Below are 22,203 nucleotides of genomic sequence, written 5' to 3'. Positions count from 1 at the left end.
TGGTGTTCCCTAGCATGCCCCTCCCCACCGATCCTGATGGAAATATACAGTTATCAAGGCCATCATCAGTAGCCCGTCCTCCATGAATTTGCCAAAAACATACGCAGGCGAATAGCTCCACATTTATAACTTTTTAAAAAAGTATATACAAGATTTATTTATTTGATTGATTGATATACTGCCCTCCCAAAAATGGCTCAGGGCGGTTGCAAGATGCTTAAAGAAGGAACTTGAATTCTGCAAAGTATCATATAACTTGATGGCAAATTATAAATCAAGAGTTACAGAAAGGGTTAATCTGACTGGGACACTTCCCCTTTAACTGTCTGATCAAGCAAGAAGGTCTCTCCTCTAATGAGTTTATGCTCTACAGGTGAGGAAGCCATTTAGAAGCTGTTTTAGTTGGTGTACTAGGCTAAGATAGAGGCAGGTTCCTGTGAGTAGCATTTCCCCTTCCTTCAATTTGTACTTCTTAATTTTAACTCTGCTTTGTTAACCATGCAATAATACCACAGAATTTAGCAATATATTAAGCCATTTAACAATATATTAAGCCAAAAATGCTGAATGTTTAAGTTGTCAGTTGGGGGGAGAAGAAGAAGAGAAGCCCCAGTCCTTCAGGGTAGGAGCATAGGAAGCTGCCATATACTGAGTCAGAACCTTCTGCTCTCTCCAGAGCTGCTCCATCCCCTAAGGGGAAGTTCTTCCAGTGCTCACACTTCTAGTCTCCCTTTCATACGCAACCAGGGCAGACCCTGCTTAGCTAAGGGCACAAGTCATGCTTGCTGGTAGGGGCTCAAGGTTGGGGGGCATGTAACATTTCATTGTAGGTCCTACTTCTACTGCTATGACCACTGCATTGATGGAATGGTTTCCACGTATACAATAGTTTATGCTTTTGTTAGTGCCTACAAGTGTTCCTCACTGTGGATAGCTTTTACAAATTATTATTATTTTTAATTTATTGAGAGTAGGGCTCTCAAACTTGGCTTCCTACATGTGGTTGGACTACAACTCCCATCAGCCCCAACCACAAGGGCCAGCTTGTGGCCAAGGATGATGGGAGTTGTAGTCCCACAACATATGGGGACCCAGAGGTGCGAACTCCCACTTTAGAGGGTTTATACCCTGCCTTTGGCCTTTTGATCACATGTGTACGGAACCGGCCGGGGCTGGTTTGAAGCTGGGGTGGGGGGAGAACTTTAAGGGTGGGGGAGGGTGCACTTCTCCCTCCTCCACTTTCCCCCGACGGTGCTCCATTTGTAAAGACCCCGTTGGAGCAGCAGCAGGCCTCCCTGCCGCCCCGTTCCCCCCACCCCACCCCCTTGGCTGGAAGTGCTGGGAGCGAATGCGGACGCCCGGTGTGTGCATGCACACATCACACTCGCTCGCACACCTGGCACTTCCAGCCAAGGGGGGCCAGGGCGGCAGGGAGGCATGCTGCCGCCCCGACAAGATATTTACAAACAGAGCGCTGGCAGGGGGGGAAGTGGGCGGAGGGGGCCCTCCCCCACCCTTAAATTTGCCCCCGCCCCTTGCCTTCAAGCCTCTGAACTGGCCTGTGTTCGAACCTGTTTGGAGGCCCATAAAAGGGCTTCCAAACAGGTTCGTGCACATCCCTAGATCACAGTAATAATAATTAAAAGAAAGAAACCCCTATTTGCATGCACACACAGCTGCCGGCTGCGTCTGGAGAGTGCTTTCCTTTGCTTCTGCAGTCCCTTGACAACTAATAACTTCTGTTAAGGCCTTTTTCATTATGAGAGGAAGCACAAGCATTTTGTTTGCTTTAATGTTCTTTTTTTGGATTCTCTTTGCCTGCCGCACCATATGTGGTCCTGGTAGCTCACTGCCTGTTCTTCATTGCCAGCTGCAGCTTGCCGCCTCAGACACTGAAGAGGGGTGTGCATCAAAGGGAGAATTCTGCCTGGTGCAGCTTCTCTGTTGTTGCAGAATTCTGATGGGGAAAGTTGCAATTAGCAGAATTCTGCACAACCCAAAGTCACACAAAACCGACGTATTTATTATGCTGTCACTGAGGTCTTAGCAATTTAAATCCTTCAAAAGCAAAGAACGTACCACATGCTTTTGACAGGCTGAGAGTTCAGCTCCTCTCTCTGGTGAGCCGAAACCTTGTTTCAGTGCTGTTAGGAGTGACTGAGTTGAGAACAATTTTCTTTGGATTTCTTTGATCCCCCCCCCACCATTCCCCCTCCCCACTCCGCACACCTGCAAGCCTCCGGGTAGCTTCAAACATCTTCACCTTCCTGAGGCTGTCAGTTGATCAGGCAGTCAGATGACTCTTGAGCCAAACACTTGACAGGGTCAGACCAAAGGTCTTGCCATGTTAAAAAGAGAGACACAGGCTGGTGCAGAATATGTCAGTTACCATTGGGAGAAATAGTAAGGCTAAGCTTCGTTCTTTCTGGTAGAATTGTAAAGCTAAGGTTAGAATATTGCCGTGATTTATCTTGTGATCACCATAATTGCTGTGGATTATGTTGCCTTATTTTAGGGTCAGAGGAGGAGATCTTTCCAAGAGAGTCTTGTGTTTTCTTTTAAATGTTTCGTTGTTTTGACTTGAATGAATGAAGTCAGCATTGAAGGAAGTGTTGATTAATTTCTGAAGTCAGATGTGTCAAGGCTGCCCCACAGATTTGAATCCTTTGACCTAGAAACCATTTCCCTTAAACTAAGGGCCAAGCTACATATGCAGATAAATCGTATGGTAAAAATCCTGGGGGACACAGAGCGGGGAAGATGCACGTTTGAATAATCCCTCAACTAAGGTTTCCGGAAGAGTGTCTTTTGCCTACCTTTTTCACCCCACCCCTTGGCAATAGTAAAGTGCTTCCTGGTGATGTAGATCAGCTTATAAATATTTAGGGCCACAAATGAGGGTCCAATTCTGGAGCAGACAGATGAGAATCAAAGACAGCAGATGTGGTTGTGAGAGGCTGGAGTCAGTAACCTAGATCAGGTAGACATCTATCGGATGGGCTAGAGGCAGACAAGATGGTTGAGGGCAGGCTAGTGAGCAGGCACTGGGCAAGGTGGATCACTATTGCTGCTTGGGAAAAGTTGGTCAGGCTGAGGAATCCTAGAGCAACTACTGTAGGAATGACCCACAAGCGACAGGATAACGCTTGTTGGACTACAACTCCCATCATCCCCAGTCAAAATGGCTAATAGCCAGAGAAGATGGGAATTGTAGTCCAACCTGTGGGAAGGTATTGGAGCCCTTGGCTGTCAGAGACACACACCGATAACCTTCCTGCAATTAGAATGATCAAGAACATTTGTGTTGAGAGGCTGCAGTTGATTCTGGCCTGCCATTATTTTCTTGTATGTCTCATGGAACTGCAATTAAAGTGCATGTTTACATACTGTAATTTCTGACTGAGATTTATTCCAAACGGAAATGGGCTTCTAATTCAGCATCATCTGACAGGCCAGTAATATACTGCTATGTGCCAGATGTCCAGTCTGCTGCTTGCATGGGATGCATAGCAAATGGATTCTGGGCCGGCAGTTAACAAGGAATTCCTAAGATGTTTTGTCCTTGCAGCTACCCAGAGAGGTAGGTTTGGGTGCATCTGCATTTGCACTCTGTAGACGACGGGATATATTCGTGCAGTTAATGGATGGTGTCTACAGGTCATACATCTGGCCCTCTTCAGTACCTATCCAACAAATGCAGAGATGCTGCTGCCTTCTACTCCATCGGGTCCATCCAGTGCAGCACCATCTATACCAGGCCTGCTCAACTTTGGCCCCCCCGCCAGCTGTTTTTGGACTACAACTTCCATAATCCCCAGCCAAAGTGGCCAATAGCTAGGGATTATGGGAGTTGTAGGCCAACATCTGCAGGAGGGCTGAAGTTGAGTAGCCCTGATCTACCCTGAGTGGCAGTGTCTCTCCAAGATTTTGGAGAGGAGTCTCTCCCAGCCCAACGTAGGTATGTCAGGGATTGGATCTGAGATCTTCTGTATGCAATGAAGACCATCTGCCACTGAGCTACAACCCTTCTCCAGTGTGGTTGGCTCTGCATGGAAGATAGGAGAAACCATTGTGAGTGGCAGTACACCTTACTAGCAGGAAACATTGTGCTTTTCTGAGTGGTCTCCCAGACATCCCTTAAAGCACTGAACTTGAGGGCCTAGAAACTTTAGACCAAAGAAATACAAACCTCAGAAGGTTCTAGGAGAACCTATTTGCTGACAAAAATGCTGCGTTTTGCTTAACCTCTAAGTCCTGCTTTCATGATCGTGAGAACCAGTCCAGGGTGATGGATGCTGGGAAAGTGTGAGAGAATTCTGGGACCTGATTTTTATATAGATAATATTGTTTGGGATTATTCTGCATTTTGTACATTCTCTTCTATGATTTCCTCCCACTATCTCTCTGACTCTTTTTTTTCTTTTTGTCCTCCCACACAGAAGGACATGTCATTGAAGCCTCAGGAAAGAAAAGAAAAATGGGAGAGGCATCCAGGAAAGAAACCGCGAGAATCCGAAAACTGTGTGTCGGCAGAGCCCAGTGAAAATGGCCATAATAATGATGCTGGGAGTTCGGGGAGAGAGACGGATCGGGGCAAAGAGAGGGTGAAGAAGAAAATCCCCTTGAAGGTCCACAAGCAGGTAGGACAAAGATTGATCTTCTCTCTTTTCTGTGGTTCCTATTGAAATATTTTGCTTTGCACGGACTTGGATGTGAAAGAGAGAGAAGCAATGGCTATGATTCCAGATGTTTGGGAGGTGGGCCATGCCAAGAAAAGTTGTGGAACCTGCTCTCTGGTTTACACACATGTACACACACAAAACCCCACACTTCAGAGAAATATTTAGAAAAGATGGAATCATTTGTCGTTTTATCTCTTTGCTGGTTGAATGCGATTGGTGTGTCTGAATATATTCGAAGCTCGATGAGGGGTTGTCGGTGGTTGATATGTCACTGAAAGTCATACGTCTGCCATTCTTGCAGACCTGAGATTTCCGAAATATCAATTTACTGTGGAGAACTGGAATATAGGCAGTTACCAAGGCAACAAAGGTGATTCACATGCTAGGAGGGAATGTGGGGAGGGGTGCAGCAGAGGAAGTGGGTGGTGGTGGGGGAGACAGCTGTAGTGCCACCCACTCAAGATGCCCCAGTTGTCTGGGGCTGCATCTGCTGAGGCCTTGGAAGTTTAGCAAAAAAAATACTTGGGAAGTCGACAGTGTGGGCTGCACCTAGCAAATCGGAACACGGGCCACGGTGCGTACACTTGCCGGGAGCCCCAAAACAGGCTGCCCACGCCTTCAAAAACTTCGCAAGGGTCAGCATGACCAGAGAGATGCTGGAGATCTGGCAGGCCATGTGGCCCCGGCTGGTTACACTTAAAAGCTGAGTGCAGAGCAAAGGAACTGGGCGGCTCTGGACGCAGTCGGTTGCTCTTTTTGGTTCTTGCCCAGTGTGTGGTGAATTCCCGAGAGTCACGCTGGCTGCGATCTGACTCAGTTGGCTTTTGCTGCGGCTGAAGACGAGGATGTAGAGCTCTGTGTGTGTGTGTGTGTGTTGGTTGACAGACACGGTCTTGGTATGCTTCCCGTGATTCCGCTTCTCCTGCGTGTTGCCAGGCGGTGAATTTAGGGCTGTGAATCGAGGGAGGCGAGGAGTGCAGAAAATGTGAGACGCATAAAGATTGGGGCCGCTGCTCCTCGCCAGCAGTCTCCCCGGGCATTCAGCCCTTGACAATGCATTAACCAACTCCAGCAACGGCAGCAGTCTAGCCTGCCAGTCAGGTACAATGGGGGCAGCCCCAGCAGCCTTTGCTTGAACTAACATGTTTGTTCAGAGCTAAGGAGGTGAAGAGGGAAAGGCACCAGGGGGGGTGGCAGGCCATTTATCACTTGCAGCGGCTCATCTGGGACGTTGGTGGGGGAACTTGGTGCTCAGTCATCAGCTTGATCGCTCCGTGGCTGGAGCCCTGTTTGTCTAGCTTGCAGCAACTGCTGCTTCCGCCGCCGCCGCCTCCTCGCTTGCCGTTCCTGATGAGAAGCTGTTGCAAGCCTGCAGCTAGGAGGGTGGTAAGGAGAACAGAAGGAGCTGGCTGGTGGCAAGGAGGGGGGCCCTTTTTGCCTGATTTGCGGTGGCGGGGGGCATTCTTTCGAAAGTGATTTAATTGTGGCCTTCGCCAGACAATGTCTTAAACTGCATTTTTCTGTGGTTAAAGGGCAGGCATGTTCATCAAGACACAGCCATTTGGAGGCAAGAGCCCACAGACCAAGAGCATACTCACATTTGTGTTAATCTTTTGTTGTTTAAAACATTTGTACTGCCTCTCCGTGACTCCCAGTTGGTTTAAAGAGCACGAGGGGTTGTGGTGGTGGTGAGGAGACAGACATCTCCCCTAATTTTGCTGGCAGTGGGGATATATGGGGACTCAGCAGTAGGGAGATGTGAAAGCTGGGATGGCAGTGCCTGCCACCCAGTGTTCTTTCTAGCAGGGATTCCCAGATGTTGTTGACTACAACTCCCAGCATCCCCAGTGGCCATAGCCTTTGCTTGGGGATTATGGGAGTTGTAGTCAACAGCATCTGGGAATCCCGGTTAGAGGGAACATTGCAGCCACCCAAACCTTGCTTGTTTTGTCTGATGCCTCCCCTCCTTCCCGTGGTGTGTGCTGTGCCTGGTGGCATGCTTGCAGCTGGCTGAAAGGGAAGGGGATTTTATTTATTTATTTATTTATTTATTTATTTATTTATTTATTTATTTATTTATTCATTCATTCATTTCATTTCATTTCATTTCATTTCATTTCATTTCATTTTCTATCCCGCTCTTCCTCCAAGGAGCCCAGAGCGGTGTACTACATACTTAGGTTTCTCGTCCCAACAACCTTGTGAATTAGGTTAGGCTGAGAGAGAAGTGACTGGCCCAGAGTCACCCAGCTAGTATTATGGCTGAATTGGGATTTGAACTCAGGTCTCCCCGGTTCTAGTCCAGCACTCTAGCCACTACACCACGCTAGATTAGTGCCCTCTTCCATTATTGGCAACAATCTCCACCCCTTTAGCCTCGGAGTCGGCAAATCCACCGGAATGCAAATTCTTTGCCCTCTGAACATGGTGCCTCTATATTCTTTCCTCCACCATGGCCAAGAACCTTTCCAGACCAGGAATGCTGCCACTTCCCCATATTCCCATCACTGGAGACCACTTCACATATTACAGGTATACCAAATGTGTTTTAAGCAGACCTCTACAAATCCACCTGCCAGCTCGCCAGTGATGAGTGCCCCCTGCCCTCTGGCGAGCAGGACACACAGCAACCTCCAGATCTCCCCTCCAGAGGTCTCATTGCTGCTGCCATTTCAGAGAAGGGATCCTTTCTGAGCTCCCAGAAAGGGCTCCCGCTGTTTCTTACCATCTCCATTTCCTAGTACAAATGGCAGAAAATCCACCTCTCTCCTACACTGCCTGTGCACCAGAAAAGAATTTGAGGGAGGAGAGGGGATTGGTGGCAACCACAAATAATTAATGGCTGGCTAGTGAGAGAAACCTAAACTTGTGCGCATCCCTGGCTTTAAATGGACATCTTAAATGGCAAAGTATAAATGAGACATCTATATTGCACATGTTTCACTTCAGGGAAGGATTGAGCAGGGCTCTGGCACGTGGTTTAGGGTACAGGGATGAACTCTGGCACTTGTATGAGTTGCCGGAATCAACAGATTGTCGCGACTTTGAAAATCTGTATCTTAAAATATGCAAATGGGTTCTTGACAACATCCATTAAATGAGTCATGAAAAAAATGACCTCAGGGCAGGGAAATGAAAACATTCATTACTTCTAATTTCCTATATACTGGTGAGTGGGCAGAATAAGCATAGCACACGAGAACAGAGGATGTGAGAACCCAGCTGGCTGTTTGGCCCCTGTCAGCACTGGGAAGTTCCAGAGAGAAAAGGGATCTCCCCGCCACGCCACCCTTTGTTGAGGGACGTGCTTTCTTCCATGTATTACAGCCTCGGAACCGGAGCACCGATCCACCTCAGCTGTCATGATGCTGTGTGCCCCCAGTAACTTTAGGGTTTTTGCTTGTTCTTCTAATGCAATATTCAAAGCCAAAGCTAGTTGGCATTCTCTCTTTATATTGGGTTAGAAACAAGCCAAATGCTTTTTAATGAGAAGCAAGAGAGGACTTCAATTGCCTAGGGGACTTCTGAAATCTCCCTCAGATATCTTGAGAAAGCATTCAGATCTGCTCTTTTTTGTCTGGTACAGTCCTTTCACGGCCCAGCCTCAGGACATAGCAGAGAATTTGGTTTGAAAACATGTCTGTATCAAAATCTCCCTGCAGCTAGAAAGCTGGCATCTCAGGGAACAGTCTGAGACAGGGCCGGGCAAACTTGGTCCTCCAGATGTTGTGGAACTACAACTCCCATCATCCCCAGCCACATGTGGCTGGGGATGATGGGTGTTGTAGTTCTACAACATCTGGAGGGCCAAGTTTGCCTGGCCCTGGTCTCGGTTGAAAACCTTTTCTCTGATGTGCAGACTTTCCACATGCAGGGAGTTGATCCAGGAACAGTTGCATTCTGTGTGAACCCACATCTGGTTCAGGAAAGCCTTTAAGTGCCCTCTTGCATTCCACACAAATATTGTTTGCTTTTGTGAGAGCTTCAAATTATGTTGTTGTTGTTGGTGGTGGTGGTGGTGGGTCAGAGTAGACGCAATCTCTGCTGTGAGCCCTCCCGAAGCCAAAAAGCCGCTGCTGCCACCGCTCCAGAGTCACAGATGGCCCTCTCCTGTTCTCTCCTAGTAATCTGCAAGTGCAGAGAATTCACAGCTGCCGGAGAAACCACTGGGGAGTCCCAGCACAAAGTGTTGAAATGGGCAATACAGTATTTAGTCATTAGGGCCGCTCATCTAAAGAACTAAAATAAGGCTCATTTCAATCAATAGCAATCTGTTTGCACTGTCAGGAACTAATTTAAAAATCTGCTTTAAGTCCCGGTTAGGCATTTGGATGCCGAAAGCAGAATACAAAGTGCAGGGAATTGCTGGGCATGGCGCAGCGGTGGCAGCAGGGAAGGAGGAAGCAAACAGCCGAAGAAGGAAACCCTGTTATTTTAGCCCAGCTTATCCTGGTGTGCTGCAGCTTCTCGGAGCCAGCTTAGCACGGGGGCGGCTTCAAGGCTCAAGAAGAAAGAGACCCAAGTGCGGCTTGGCTTGCTAAATATTCAGCAATATTCAGGATCCTCACGTTGGCATTCGGGCCGGGAATTGGGGCGGGGGCACAACCGTATTCAAACGAACACAGGAGGTCAGAGGGGAAAGCACTTTTTACTTCAGGGATGGTGGCCCTGGCCGGGCGGACATTCCCCATCTTTGGGAGGAGGAAGGGTAGCGTGGTTGCTAAGCAACCCCTTCTTCTGGGCCTAGCAACAGCTGAGCAGCTCCCTGGTAGATAAAGGGGAGGAAATGGTGGGGAGAGGTAATTGGATGGGCAGGGCAGGCCCCCTATATCAGGCCTTCCCCGCCCCCCAGGTCTAGCTCAGGGTAAGGGAAGCAAGAGGGGCTCTTGTAGAAGTGAGCGTGAATTGTCTCCTGTGCTAAGCAGGGCCCACCTGGGTTTGCATTTGCATGGGCGACTACACGTGAGTGCTGTAAGATATTCCCCTCAGAGGATGGGGCCATCGCTCAGTGGTAGAGGCTCTGCTTTTGCATGCAAAAGCTCCCAGGTTCACTCCCTGGCAGCATCTCCAGGTAGGACTCAGAAGGACTCCTGCCTGAAACCTGGGAGAGCCGCTGCCAGTCAGTGTAGTGAACAATCCTGAGCTAGATGGACCAGTGGTCTGACTTGGTATAAGGCAGCTTCCTGAGTTCCTAGATCCAAATAACAGCCCCTGTTTAAGGGAGAGCAGCTATTTTCTTTTCTCTTCTTCCAGTAGCCTCTGATGCCACTGGAGAGCTTTTTTAGACTTCTTAGGGTCAAACTTAATTAAGTATACATACAGGTGAAACTCGGAAAATTAGAATATTGTGCAAAAGTCCATTAATTTCAGTAATGCAAATTAAAAGGTGAAACTGATATATGAGACAGACGCATTACATGCAAAGCGAGATAAGTCAAGCCTTAATTTGTTATAATTGTGATGATCATGGCGTACAGCTCATGAAAACCCCAAATCCACAATCTCAGAAAATTAGAATATTACATGGAACCAATAAGACAAGGATTGAAGAATAGAACAATATCGGACCTCTGAAAAGTATACAGTGTACTGTGCTTGATTGGCCAGCAAACCCGCCTGACCTGACCCCATAGAGAATCTATGGGACATTGCCAAGAGAAGGATGAGAGACATGAGACCAAACAATGCAGAATTGCTGAAGGCTGCTAATGAAGCATCCTGGTCTTCCATAATACCTCATCAGTGCCACAGGCTGATAGCATCCATGCCACGCCGCATTGAGGCAGTAATTGCTGCAAAAGGGGCCCAAACCAAGTACTGAATACATATGCATGCTTATACTTTTCAGAGGTCCGATATTGTTCTATTCGTCAATCCTTGTCTTCTTGGTTCCATGTAATATTCTAATTTTCTGAGATTGTGGATTTGGGGTTTTAATGAGCTGTACGCCATGATCATCACAATTATAACAGATTAAGGCTTGACTTATCTCGCTTTGCATGTAATGCGTCTGTCTCATAAATCAGTTTCACCTTTTAATTTGCATTACTGAAATTAATGGACTTTTGCACGATATTCTAATTTTCCGAGTTTCACCTGTAATGCCTCTTCCACTCCATCTTGCAAGCTGCAGATTGGGGCTTTCCCCCCATGCACCCTTTTTGTTTTTATGCTCTGTCATCATCATCCGTACAAGGAGAAGGCACCCAGTCTGAAGAAGAGCACTGGAGAACATGAAGGTTTGCTCCCTGTATTTTAATTGGTCCTAATAAAAGAAATGCCCTAACGTTGCTGTTGGACTAATTCGACAAGGATGTACCTGAAATGAACAAGAATGAAGATGCCTGGATAATGCAGATACTAGAATTTGTGCTGTCTTGAGCTTGAAGCATCCTCCCCGCCCGCCGCCCCCCGCTTAAAGTTGAGCAGCAGGAGAAGAGAGATGGGACAATTTCACGCACCTGTGAAATGCAATTGCCTCTTGCAGCTGTTCTCCTGCAAGAGAGCCCATTTGAAAGCTGAGCCTCCTTTGCCCACACAAAGGAAACTGTGTGTGCCGCTGAAGCAGAGAGGAGGTGATGGAGGAGGAGAACATAATGTTCCCTATAAAGTTCTTTTTAAAAAGAATCAGAAGGTTCAGTATGCAATATGGAAAGTAAAGGAAGAAACTGATTCTTCTAGGGGGAAATGTATGAAACTGCAATGGTGTGCATAATTTAGATAGCTGTCCGATTTGGAAAGTACTTTATATGCTTCACATTTACCCCACAACAACCCTGTGAAGTACATAAGTACAACCCAGCTGGATCAGGCCCAAGGCCCATCTAGTCCAGCATCCTGTTTCACACAGTGGCCCACCAGATGCCGCTGGAAGCCTACAGGCAGGAGTTGAGGCCATGCCCTCCCTCCTCCTTTTACTCCCCTGCAACTGGTACCCAGAGGCATCCTGCCTTTGAGGCTGGAGGTGGCCCGTCGTAGCCCTCTGACTAGTAGCCATTGATAGACCTCTCCTCCATTAAGTTATCCAAACACTTCTTAAAGCCATCCAGGTTGTTAGCTATCACCACATCTTGTGGCAGAGAATTCCACAAGTTGATTATGGGTTGTGTGAAGAAGGACTTCCGTTTGTTGATCCTAAGTTTCCTGGCAAATGCCCAGGTAGATCAAGGCTGTGCCCATTTGACAGCTGAGGAACTGATGCTGACTTGCTTTCTTTTTGAAAAGAAAAGAAAAATTAGTGCTCCTGACATCTTGCCCTTCCCTCAAGGCACTTGGGGCTGTGGACATGGGGAATTCCATTTTATCCACAGGACAGTTTGGCGGTTTCCCCTGAGAGGCAGGAACTGGCCAAGACCACCAAATGGGCCTCCATGGCTCACAGGGCCAGCCCAAGCCACTGGCAGTAAGTCTCCCCCTCTTGTGTGGCATCTAAATTTATTTTGAATGGCTTTACTCTTTTAGTATTGAACCTGTTCTATGTTGTGGTAAGCCGCCCAGAGATGGAAGTTGGGGACGCTCTACAAATGTGAAAAGTAAATAAATACGTGCTGCCTGGCAGCATCCACCCCTCTTCTTACTGGCAGGCAGACCTACCCTTCCCCCTGCTGTTCCTCCTCCTTCCAGTTCCTAGTCCAGGAGATGCTCTAGGCACACACACACACACACCCGCCCCTTCCAGGCACCTCCTTTTCCGTTTTCCTCTGCCTTTTTAAAAAAACCAGAGGGAGTTTTAAAGCAGGAGTAGCAGCAGCATCTGGCACTTCATCAGGCCAAGTAAGGGGGCACTTGGCGGTGGTTGGGCAGGGGGGCAGCCAGCAGAGGCGGGAGAAGGTACATACGAACAGGTAGGTTTAACCATCGGTGTAATGAATGGGAGAAACAGAAACCAGTGGTCTATCACTGTTATACTGTGTATATATTAACCGTTGTTACACTGCATACATAAAACCCAAAGCTGTTTTTTAATAAGCCTCCTCTGCAGAACACCTCTTAACTTCTGTGCCTGCTCATTAACTGATCAATAACAACCTCCAACAAGCCATGGTTGGTTAAATACGGCCTCAGCCCTGGAGCAGAATCTTTGGGAACAAAGCAGTTGCCTGTGCTTAATTCTCTTCCTTAGATCAGCTCTCGGTGTGGACGTGAATGGATCTCATTACAGGGACTGTTTGGAAACGGAGAGGCAGAAAATGTTGTTGCTAGCAACGTTTATGGCATCAGGCGCCATAAAAAGGTGGTTGTTGGTCATTGCTTACATTGTTATAAAAGAAGAGCTAAATGGTTTGTAATTTAGGGAAGCAGTTTTAATTACACAAAGTAATTTACAGAAAGCCGTAATTGTATCTTAGTCTCTCTCCTTCTCTTGGATTTAATTGGCAAACTCCATACACAAGCCTTCCTACTCCCCACCCACCCCACTCCTCGCTTGTTGTATTCAAATTTGTTTTGTATAGTGCGGGGGGGGGCACGGGGGAGGCTTGCACTCTTATTGTGATTCTGTTTTGTCACCTTGGTCTCTTGTAATAAGACAAGCAAAACAGATAAGGCTTAATGGGTCACCTGGTTTGGTAGCAATATGTTGACTTTCTGATCATACAGAGCTCTTAATTGGGTGAAATGTAAACACCCACCTACTCACAGCCACAAAGGAGACCCTTCCATTTTCTTTGCTTGGTTACTGGAAAAGCTTCTGCAGATCTGGAGGAGGAACTAGAGATTAGCCCGAAGATGATGAATAGTGTGTGCCCAGTGCCACATGCGACCCTGTTTTGCATGGATCTATACAGCCCTCCCTATAAGCAGCGGTGTCATGCAGGCCTGTGTATGCTGGGGTCAAAGGGCAGACCCCACAGAGAGTCCCCTGGATGGTACTGTGGGGCCCCCAGATGCTCTGGGGTGCTTCTCCGTCACAGAGGCGGCAAGCAGTGATAGGGGCTGCCTGCAGGGTTCGAATGGCTTAATTGCCGCCCAGAGCATGCCTTGCCCCACCGTCTCTTGCGTCTTCCAAACAAGGGGGATTGCAATGTCATTCAGGGGCGGAGCACCTGCTTTGCAGGCAGAAGGCCCCGGGTTCACCCCCTGGCAGCATCTCCAGGCAGGACTCCTGCCAGAAATCTTGGAGAGCTGCTGCCAGTCAGCGAAGCCAGTTCTGAGCTCGACGGAACAGTGGTCTGACTCTGCTTAAGGCAGCTTCCTCTGTTCTAGTACAAGGTCAGGAGTGGAGGGTGTGGAGGGGCTGTGGGCAGACGGCCAGTAGGTTCGGGGCACTAAGTCAAACAACGGGGGCTTGTGCCCAGAGGTAACAACGCCAATGCTGAGGGATTTTTTGTGGGAGGGGGGCGCAAATTCAGCAGGACTATTGTCCTCTCAGCCTCCTGTGGGCCTACTCAGAAGCATCTGGGTGTCCACTGTGGGGAAAAGGATGTCGGCCTTAAGGGACTTTGGCTCTGATGCAAAAGGCTCTTACTTGAGCCGATACGAGCTCTTTCGAGGGACAGCGGGGTATGCATGTGGCAGATCAGTCATAAACCCGTGTGTCCTTCCTGCTGAATGTTGAAGTCACTGGACTCTCCCCCTCCGTTGTCAGTTGTCCGGCAGCAATCGACGAGCGCTCTCCGGAGCACTGGGGAACCGCTGGGACCCGGCCAGGGTTGCCCGCCGTTGCAGCAGTATTAACCTCAGGCCTTCAGGAACTCTCTGTCGACTGCAACCACAAATTATGGGATGGGATTAAAAGTAATGATAGTGGTTAGAAAAAAAGAATAATAGTCTGAGGTTTCTCTCTCTCTCTCCCTTCTGGCTTGTGAACCTTTCACTTAATGTCCAGCTGCGTAACTCTTAACGGCGACAGCAGAGTATTGGAAGTAGAATGCTTTAGTCATTGACACTTGGTGCAGCCATCCGTGGAAACCTTTAAGACCGGCTGCGTTATCTGGTTCGTGGGGGCTTGAAGTGTGTTCCTGCCGGAGATGGGGGCACCACATAGGCTACAGGCCTCTGGTGGGTCCTGCTGTCTGCTTGTGTGGCTTGCCGAATCCCTGGATGTCCACAGTTTTCACATACCAGGAGCCAAAACAAAACCCAACCTCAGAATAATTCAGTGCCAAAGAGTCACATATCGCATAGGAAGCTGCCTTCTGTTGAGTCAGACCCTTGGTCCCTCTTGCTCAGTCTTTTCTGTACTGACTGGCAGCTGCTCCCCAAGGTTTCAGGCAGGAGTCTCTCCCAGCCCTACCTGGAACCGCACCTGGGATCTTCTGCATGCAAAACAGATGCTCTTCCACTGCGCTATGACCCTATTCCCATTTCCAGATTCAGCAAATTCGACGTTTTATGTACAAAAGTAATGAAGAACACAAAAACAGCTGCTTCCTAGCAGTGAATGTAGTGTTTGGAGTCTCTGCAAGGCAAGTTGCTCGGGGATTGTGCTCCCTGCTTAGGTTGTCCAACTTGGCAGGAGCGGTAAGACGTGTCTTGCCCCAGCTCTCTGACAAGAGGGCACACCTTCCCTCTCTGGATTGCTTGCTTCCTCCCTTCTGCTGTTACAGATGATGGGGCATAAATGGGTGGAGCCAGCTCTGTTGACAAAAATGTGTGGGGCTATAATGGAGCATAAGTGGGTGGAGCTAGCTCTGCTGAAAAAAAATGGGTGGGGCTATGATGGAGCATAAGTGGGCGGAGCTAGCTCTGCTGACAAAAATGGGTGGGGCTATAATGGAGCATAAGTGGGCGGAGCTAACTATAATGGAGCACAAATGGACGGAGTCAATTCGGCTAGCAAATTGCCACATCTGTCCCAAGAGCTCTTCCACCCACTATGTCATGGGAATAATGGGAAATTGAGAGTCAGCAAGGCAACCACAGCAAGTCCCAAGAGGTATTTCATGAGCTGCTGGATAGCCACCCCCTCCTAGTTGGTTGCAGCTTCTAATTGATGATACCGCATTGTGGCTGTGAGAACTGCCCCACTTATCCTTGCCATGTAAAAGACGTAGGTGAAAATAACACGACCGCTTGGGTGAGGTCACATTTAAGAGAGGCTAAATTCTCCTCCTTGCTGTGAAGTCTTTCAGTTAAAAAAGCAGTGCACACAATACGCTTGTTCCTGGCCAATAACTCCAGCTTCTCCCAGACTCCGTGGGGAAAAGTATACCATTTAATATGTCTGAACTGGCACATCATGACTGAGCTGGATTGTACGAGAGGCTTGGTAGTCGCCAGCTCTTGTTTAAAGCCCTTTAATGACGCCTGTCCGGCTTGGCTGGGCTTGCTCACAGAAGCGTATATAAGAGAGGAGCTTGCTTTTCAGCAGTGCTTGCTTGCCTTGCAAAATGCAGCCAGCGGCGATGCTACCGTTTTTATTTTTCCTTCCCCCATATGCCCCCCCTCCTCCTGTTTCCCTTCTCAGCACTGTGATCCTTCAGGGAGCCAATTTTCATACTTCCAGCTGATTGATGGTTTACATGAACTGTTGAGAATACGCACAGCTTGAGTAAGCACATCTCTTGATCTCAAGACAGCTTTTAGGTAAAAATAAGCACGCATTTTCTTTTGGTCCTTCAAGCAAGGTTACTTGTCACTACCAGGCTGATGCCGGAGAGGCTGCCTTTGGGCTATTGATTAAGCACAGCCAGCTCCTGAAGCCCGTTGGCATCTTTTCCACAAGGCCTGGAAGCCAAACTCCAGCCAGCAGGGAACCTGTGCTAGAGGAAGCGCTCTCCCTGCAAGAGGAACTCCCGAGGGGAAGCATCTCTGTTTGCAACTCAAACCTCAAAATGTGCCCAAAGAAACATTTGCGGGTGGGTGGCCTCTTTGCTAGTTGAGATTCCTCTGCATAAGATTTTCCTGCCTTCTGTGTAAGATTCAACCCCCTTCAAGATGTCTTGCCAATGTAAAATGCACACAAATTAGATGTGTTCTCTCTCTTGTTTATGGAGCAGTTAAGAGCTTAAAAAATGGGTAAGGTCCTGTTTTCGGTAGGAATGAGCTGCTCGCGTTCTGTTTATGTAGCAAAGTGTTGAATTTTAATTCCCTGGCATGTTTTCCATGAGAGAGGTTTCCTTTTGAAGGCTAGTGGAGGAGGAGTAGCTTGATTCAAGGCGAAATGGACTGTTAGCCGCTCCTGGTCATTAGCAAGGAACTGGATTTCCATGTTTAAGGGCAGTGCACTTCTAATAGCCGCCAGGGACACATAAATAGTGATGGGGTTGTGGTAGAGCATCTGCTTTCAGGGAGAAGGTCCCAGGTTCAATTGCCGGCGTCTCCAGGTTGAACTGGGAAAGACTCCCATCTGAAACCTTGGAGAGCTGCTGCCAGTCGGTGAAGACAGGACTGAGCTAGACGTACCAATGGTCTGACTCCGCATACGGCAGTTTTCTGTGGCTGATTCCACCGCCGTACCCCAGCTCGTATACTTTATCACATCATCTGCCTCAGCCTGAGGCAGAAGGCCAGGCTCTGTGGACCTTTGTTTCAGCCCATCGTAGTTTGGGAAGCACAGAGATCTTTAGTCTGTACGTGTTGTAACCTCCTCGTCAAGGCACTGTATTTAAGTGCAGTAAGACAGGCTAAACCTACAAGCTGTCTGCAGTGGCTCTACATATGCTGTTTTGCCCAGTTTTGCTTTAGAGAAGAAGTAACTGGGAATCTTCCCATGCTACCAAGTGAAAAGCTCATATTACATACTCGTATGTCAATAGAAACTGATCCGGTGAGAGAAATTGTTGCTATCTGTTTTGTCTCTCCGGAATAACATAAAATATGTAAAAGTCAGTATGACAGGTAGATATGTAATGTGCAAATATCACTTTATTGGAAGAGATGCAGTATTCATTATCAGCTTATTTGGCCTATCGGTGTTTAACACGCAGGAAGTAAACTTTGGAGTCATCTAGAAATGTTCAGGTTTTAGATGCTCAGAGCAAAAGGGAAAACTGTGTTAGATTGTTAGACTGAAGCTTACCTAGACATGTCTTTGGCCTTCCAAGTCAAAGAAACAGAAGGTTAATTAATGCAGACACTGTGTTAATTAGATTACACACAGGTCTTGCTGGTAGAGGTTCAAGTTACAAAATGTTCCTCCAGGGACAAAGCAATAAATTACATCTGTTATCTTTGGAAGTATAAATACCAGGAGTAAAGACATGTCTGTTTCCCCAGTGGCTTGTGGAAAACAGAGACTGTGCCTTATTAATTATGTATTTTAAGGATTCAATGCGATTTTTAAAAACCCACTTTAAAGAACTTCAAAATACTGAATGGAAGAGTTTGATCTAGCAGTCAGGTCACAATAAAAACATTGGTTTGCTTAACATCACCAGCAGCTTCAAAACAGAAGAAATGTAATAAACAAGCATTCTCAGACTCTGATCTCCCACAGAGGTAAAGAACCGTGCAGTTGAAGCCAAACTATGTTAAAGTAATTATCTCTAATTATTGGAAGCTTGTACTTGGATAACACTTCATTTGCAAAATGACCCCTGAGATGATAGCAAAAGGGTTCAGAATCAAATTATTCGTTAGTCACTTAACGTTAGTAAAGTCCAGATAGAAGATTAGGAGATGGGAGGGTGTGATTGGGCATGGCCAGAGTTATCTCTTCCATTGGTTATGATAATTTTTATTTTGTTATTTTTAAATTTTGGAATTGTCCTCAGAAAGGTTAATTGCTTGGTACCAGTGTGTCTGGAGTGAGACTGTATTTTGTGTTAATGCCTCAAAGCAAGAAAGTCAATTTTGCAGACTCAGTTGCAATTTCTTGCATGCTCCATTTATTCCAGACAGTCCAAGTTGCAAAAGACTGTTTAAACCCCACAACCAGGTGGGGTCAACCACCTGCAACCCACACCCCGCCCAGTGACATTCACATTAACATGGTGCAGGACTTTTCGGCCCAGGTGGCCAGTGCTGCTATCAGTGATGCTACTTCTCCTTGCCCTGGTGGAGAGCAAAATCAGAACAGTCGAAAGAAAGTCCTCCTTCACAGAATGTGTAACTGGCCCAGTGGCTTTGTTACGCAGTTGTGTCGAACACTTTGAACTGGTATGCCACTTCAGTAGTATCAGATGTATGGGCAGCCACTAGCTTAGATGGATGGGTTCAAAAGAGGCTCTACAGCAGCAGAGCTGTTCGGCTTTGCCCCCTCTGCAGATGTTGTCCTACAGCTCCCATAATCCCGCTGTGGCTGGGGATTATGGGAGTTGTAGTCCAAACTCAGCTAGGGGGGCCAAAGTTGAGCAGGCCCCAACATCACGGGCTCGACATAAAGTTGAGCAGGCTCTACAGCGTCACGGAGGAGAGGGCTCTCAACAGCCACTGGCCATGACAGCTGAATAGAACCTCCATATCTAGGGGCAGTACACCTCTGACTAGGGGAAGTTTGCGGCTGTGCGGTATTTCCTTTCCTGGCGGCAGCGGCAGCAGTAAGTGAGTGCCCTGCACATGAGGGGAATAGGGAGAAGGGATTGTGCATCTTCCTCACCCGGCCCCTCGGAAACACTGCCACAAACCCCTCCTTGGTATTAGAGGCCAAATCGCCTCCCTTCTCAAGACCGTGGGGGCACTTTGTTCTCCCAAGAGGAGGAGGTGGTGGCAGCAGCAGCAGCAGCAGCAGCAGAGGGGTGAGTAGCCAGCCAAGTAGCTGTCGCATCGCAGCTCTCCATGTGCCGCCCATGCATTAGAAAGTGATCTCAGAGTGCTTTGAACCCAGGGGTGGCCCAGGGTATCGCAGCACAAATGCTGTTTTGCCCCACAACCCTGGCTGGGCCAGCCCATTTTCCTAACCGGCTCTTGCAAATCTTGAAAGCATTCCCTCCGCCCCCGGGCAAGGAAGGTTGCCAGAAGCCTCCCCTTCTCTCCTCATGCTTCCTGCAAGCCATGTGAGGAGAGGTCTTTTTGCACCCTCGTAACGGGAGGTGAGCTGGTCTTGTGGGAGCAAGCATGACTTGTCCCCTTTGCTAAGCAGGGTCCTCCCTGGTTTGCATTGGAATGGGAGACTTGATGTGTGAACACTGTATGATATTCCCCTAAGAGGATGGAGCCGCTCTGGGAAGAGCAGAAGGTGCCAAGTTCCCTCCCTGGCAGCATCTCAGAGACAGGGCTGAGAGAGACTCCTGCCTGCAGCCTTAGAGAAGCTGCTGCCCACCTGGGTAGGCAATACTGAGCCAGGTGGACCAAGGGTCTGACTCAGTTTAAGGCCGCTTCTTATGTCGCTGTCTAATCAGCTGCCTGAAGTGACTGCCTTTCCTCACCTCCTGAAAGAACCACCCCTGTTTGAAGCTCTCTTGGATGCCCACCTGCCCAGGCCTGTCCTTTTCTCGGTGGATGCAGCTGAGGGGCTGCCGTGGGCCCTGCCCCCTTGGCGGGTCGACATCCTTGCAGCTTCTCTCTGTCCAGGCTGCCGTGGGTGGCATGTTTTTGTTGCCAAGGTCATAAGTGATGGCTGCTGATGCCGTGAGCCTGATGGTTGCCTTCCCTTGTCCCCCCGTGTGCAGCTGTCTTTGGCGGGCGAAAGCATCTCCCCCTGCTTGCTTCCGCTCCAGTATTTGACTTTCCAGCCAGACGTGGCCAATGAACATGGCATGTATTTTTAAGCTGAACCCAGAATTTCCCTCCAAGGAGAAGAGCGGTTCCCTGTTTACCTGAACTGTTCCAGCTAGACAGGAGTAAGAGGAGCGGGTGGGGGTGGCTGGGGGGGGCTCAGAACAGCTCTGACAGCTGATTTTCCCCCAGCCAAGCAAAGAGAATAAAAGATGCTGTTCAGACACAGTCTACTCACGGCAGCAACCAGGGACCCCTAGTAAATTGATCAAGGGACTCATTTGACCCGAGGCTTGCCTGTTAGAGAACATTGTTATAGGCACGTTGTAATAGCAAATGTAATAAAAAGTCTGCATTGTCCGGGAGGGGCGGGGGGGAGGAGAGGAGCAAAGCAAGAGAACATGTTGTGTGGTTGATTTTATTGTGGGAACTCAAATTACTGTCTGCTGACCCAGGGTCGCCTGGAATAAGTCTGAAGGCCTAAGGCAAAAAAAACAACAACCCCAAGCCGAAGGCGCTTCAGGATAGGTTGTACCTGGACCAAATTACTGGCTTTGATTGTTTCTGGAGGAAAGAGGCCTGGAAGGCCCATGAGGTTGTCTTGGCAAATTATTCTAGCTGCAAAGTGTGAAACGCTTTACGCAGAGTCTGGAAGGTTAGAAAGCTCTCTGAAATATGCTGATTTGGGAGCGATAAAGGTGACGAGAGCCAGCCAAATTGCAGGCCCTGGGTTTCTAGAAAGGGGTGCAGCCGTAGCACCTGCTCTGCATGCAGGAGGTCCCAGATTCGGTCCTCGGAATCTCCAAGCAGGGCTGGGGAAGGCTCCTGCCCGAAACCTTGGAGAGCCACTGCGGGGGATGATGGGAGTTGTAGTTTCGCAGCAGCTGGAGAGCCAAGGATGTCTGCCCCGATCTACTAGATGTTTTCCGTCCTGGCCACTCCAGAAGGCTTAGAACTAATTCCCTGACGTTGTTGTTGTTGTTGTTAACCATATCCCTCATAACTGGGCAAAGAGGCGCCTTGGAGCCTGACCCTGGTTTCTCAAGTCCAAGGTCAACACTCTTATCTTCTTGCTGACAAGCAACTGTGGGAAAGAGGTTTTCCCTTGTGACCATGCTAGCCCTTTAGGGGCAGCTAGAAAGTGTCAGGCAGTCTGTATATACCTAGAAAAAGTTCACGAGGAACCTAGGAGAAGGAAACCGACATTTACCTTCAAGTCCAGAGGATAATCCTGGAAAGGTAGATGAGAAATACTTTAAGAACATAAAAACTGCCTTGCTAGGATTCATCTAGCCGAGCTTCATGTTTCCAACGGTGGCCAGAGGAAGCCACCAACAAGCAGGGCCAAGGATGGCCCAAGGCATTGTGCCGCCTGCGGTGAGGCACAAAATGCCTTGTCCCGTGGCCCTGGTGGGGGTCAGCCCCAGTCAAAACCAACCCTCGCAAGCAGAGGCGCTCTTACCCCTGGACTTCCGGGCAGAAGGCCAGGGCCCCCAAACCCTCTTTAGTTGAGCATATTGTGGTGTGAAAATACTGTGTTTTAAATTGCGCTGTATAAAATACTGCATGTGGCACTGTGTGTGTGTGTGTGTTTGTATAGGGGGGTGATACATATCTTGCGGCAGCGAGGGGAGGGGGCAGGCAAAAGGCTTTTAGGGCCAGGCTCCAAAATTACCTAGGTGCGCCTCTGCTTGCAAGTGGCACAAGGGCGGCAAGGAGGGAAGAAAGCCATCCATCTCCTCTCCTCTCCTGCTTCTTGCAAGGTTTGCAGGAATTGGGAGGAGAGGTGCTCCTTTTCCAAATGTGCAAGGGTCAGATAGGTCCCGAAGAGCTGCTCTAATGGGGCATTTTGCTGCCTAGATGACACCCCAGTAATCTGCTGCTGGAGGCAACCGCCTCGCCTCATGAAAGGGATGCCCCTGAGCAGGGGGTGTAGACAATTGCCCTCCTGCTGCCGCTGTCGTTCAGAGGGACCCTGCTCCTG

General features: G+C 48.5%; 1 protein-coding gene across 25 annotated transcripts in view; it reads left to right on the top strand.

Annotated features, from left to right (window-relative positions):
* The window catches only part of FBRSL1 (fibrosin like 1), a 788,945-nt gene that overhangs the window by 230,940 nt on the left and 535,802 nt on the right, over nt 1-22,203 (top strand). For 24 of the 25 annotated variants that reach the window (XM_053280504.1, XM_053280497.1, XM_053280503.1 and 21 more), the window contains one exon: nt 4,440-4,640. In XM_053280504.1, the coding sequence (XP_053136479.1) occupies nt 4,440-4,640 (201 nt within the window). Of the gene's footprint in view, nt 1-391; nt 437-4,439; nt 4,641-22,203 lie in introns of those variants that run through there. The other variant, XM_053280517.1, reaches the window with a different exon arrangement.

The sequence above is a fragment of the Hemicordylus capensis genome, chromosome 15 (assembly GCF_027244095.1).
Source record: "Hemicordylus capensis ecotype Gifberg chromosome 15, rHemCap1.1.pri, whole genome shotgun sequence".
NCBI classification, from domain to species: domain Eukaryota; kingdom Metazoa; phylum Chordata; class Lepidosauria; order Squamata; family Cordylidae; genus Hemicordylus; species Hemicordylus capensis.
Note: the sequence above shows the minus strand (reverse complement) of the source record. Positions and strands in the feature narration are given on the sequence as shown.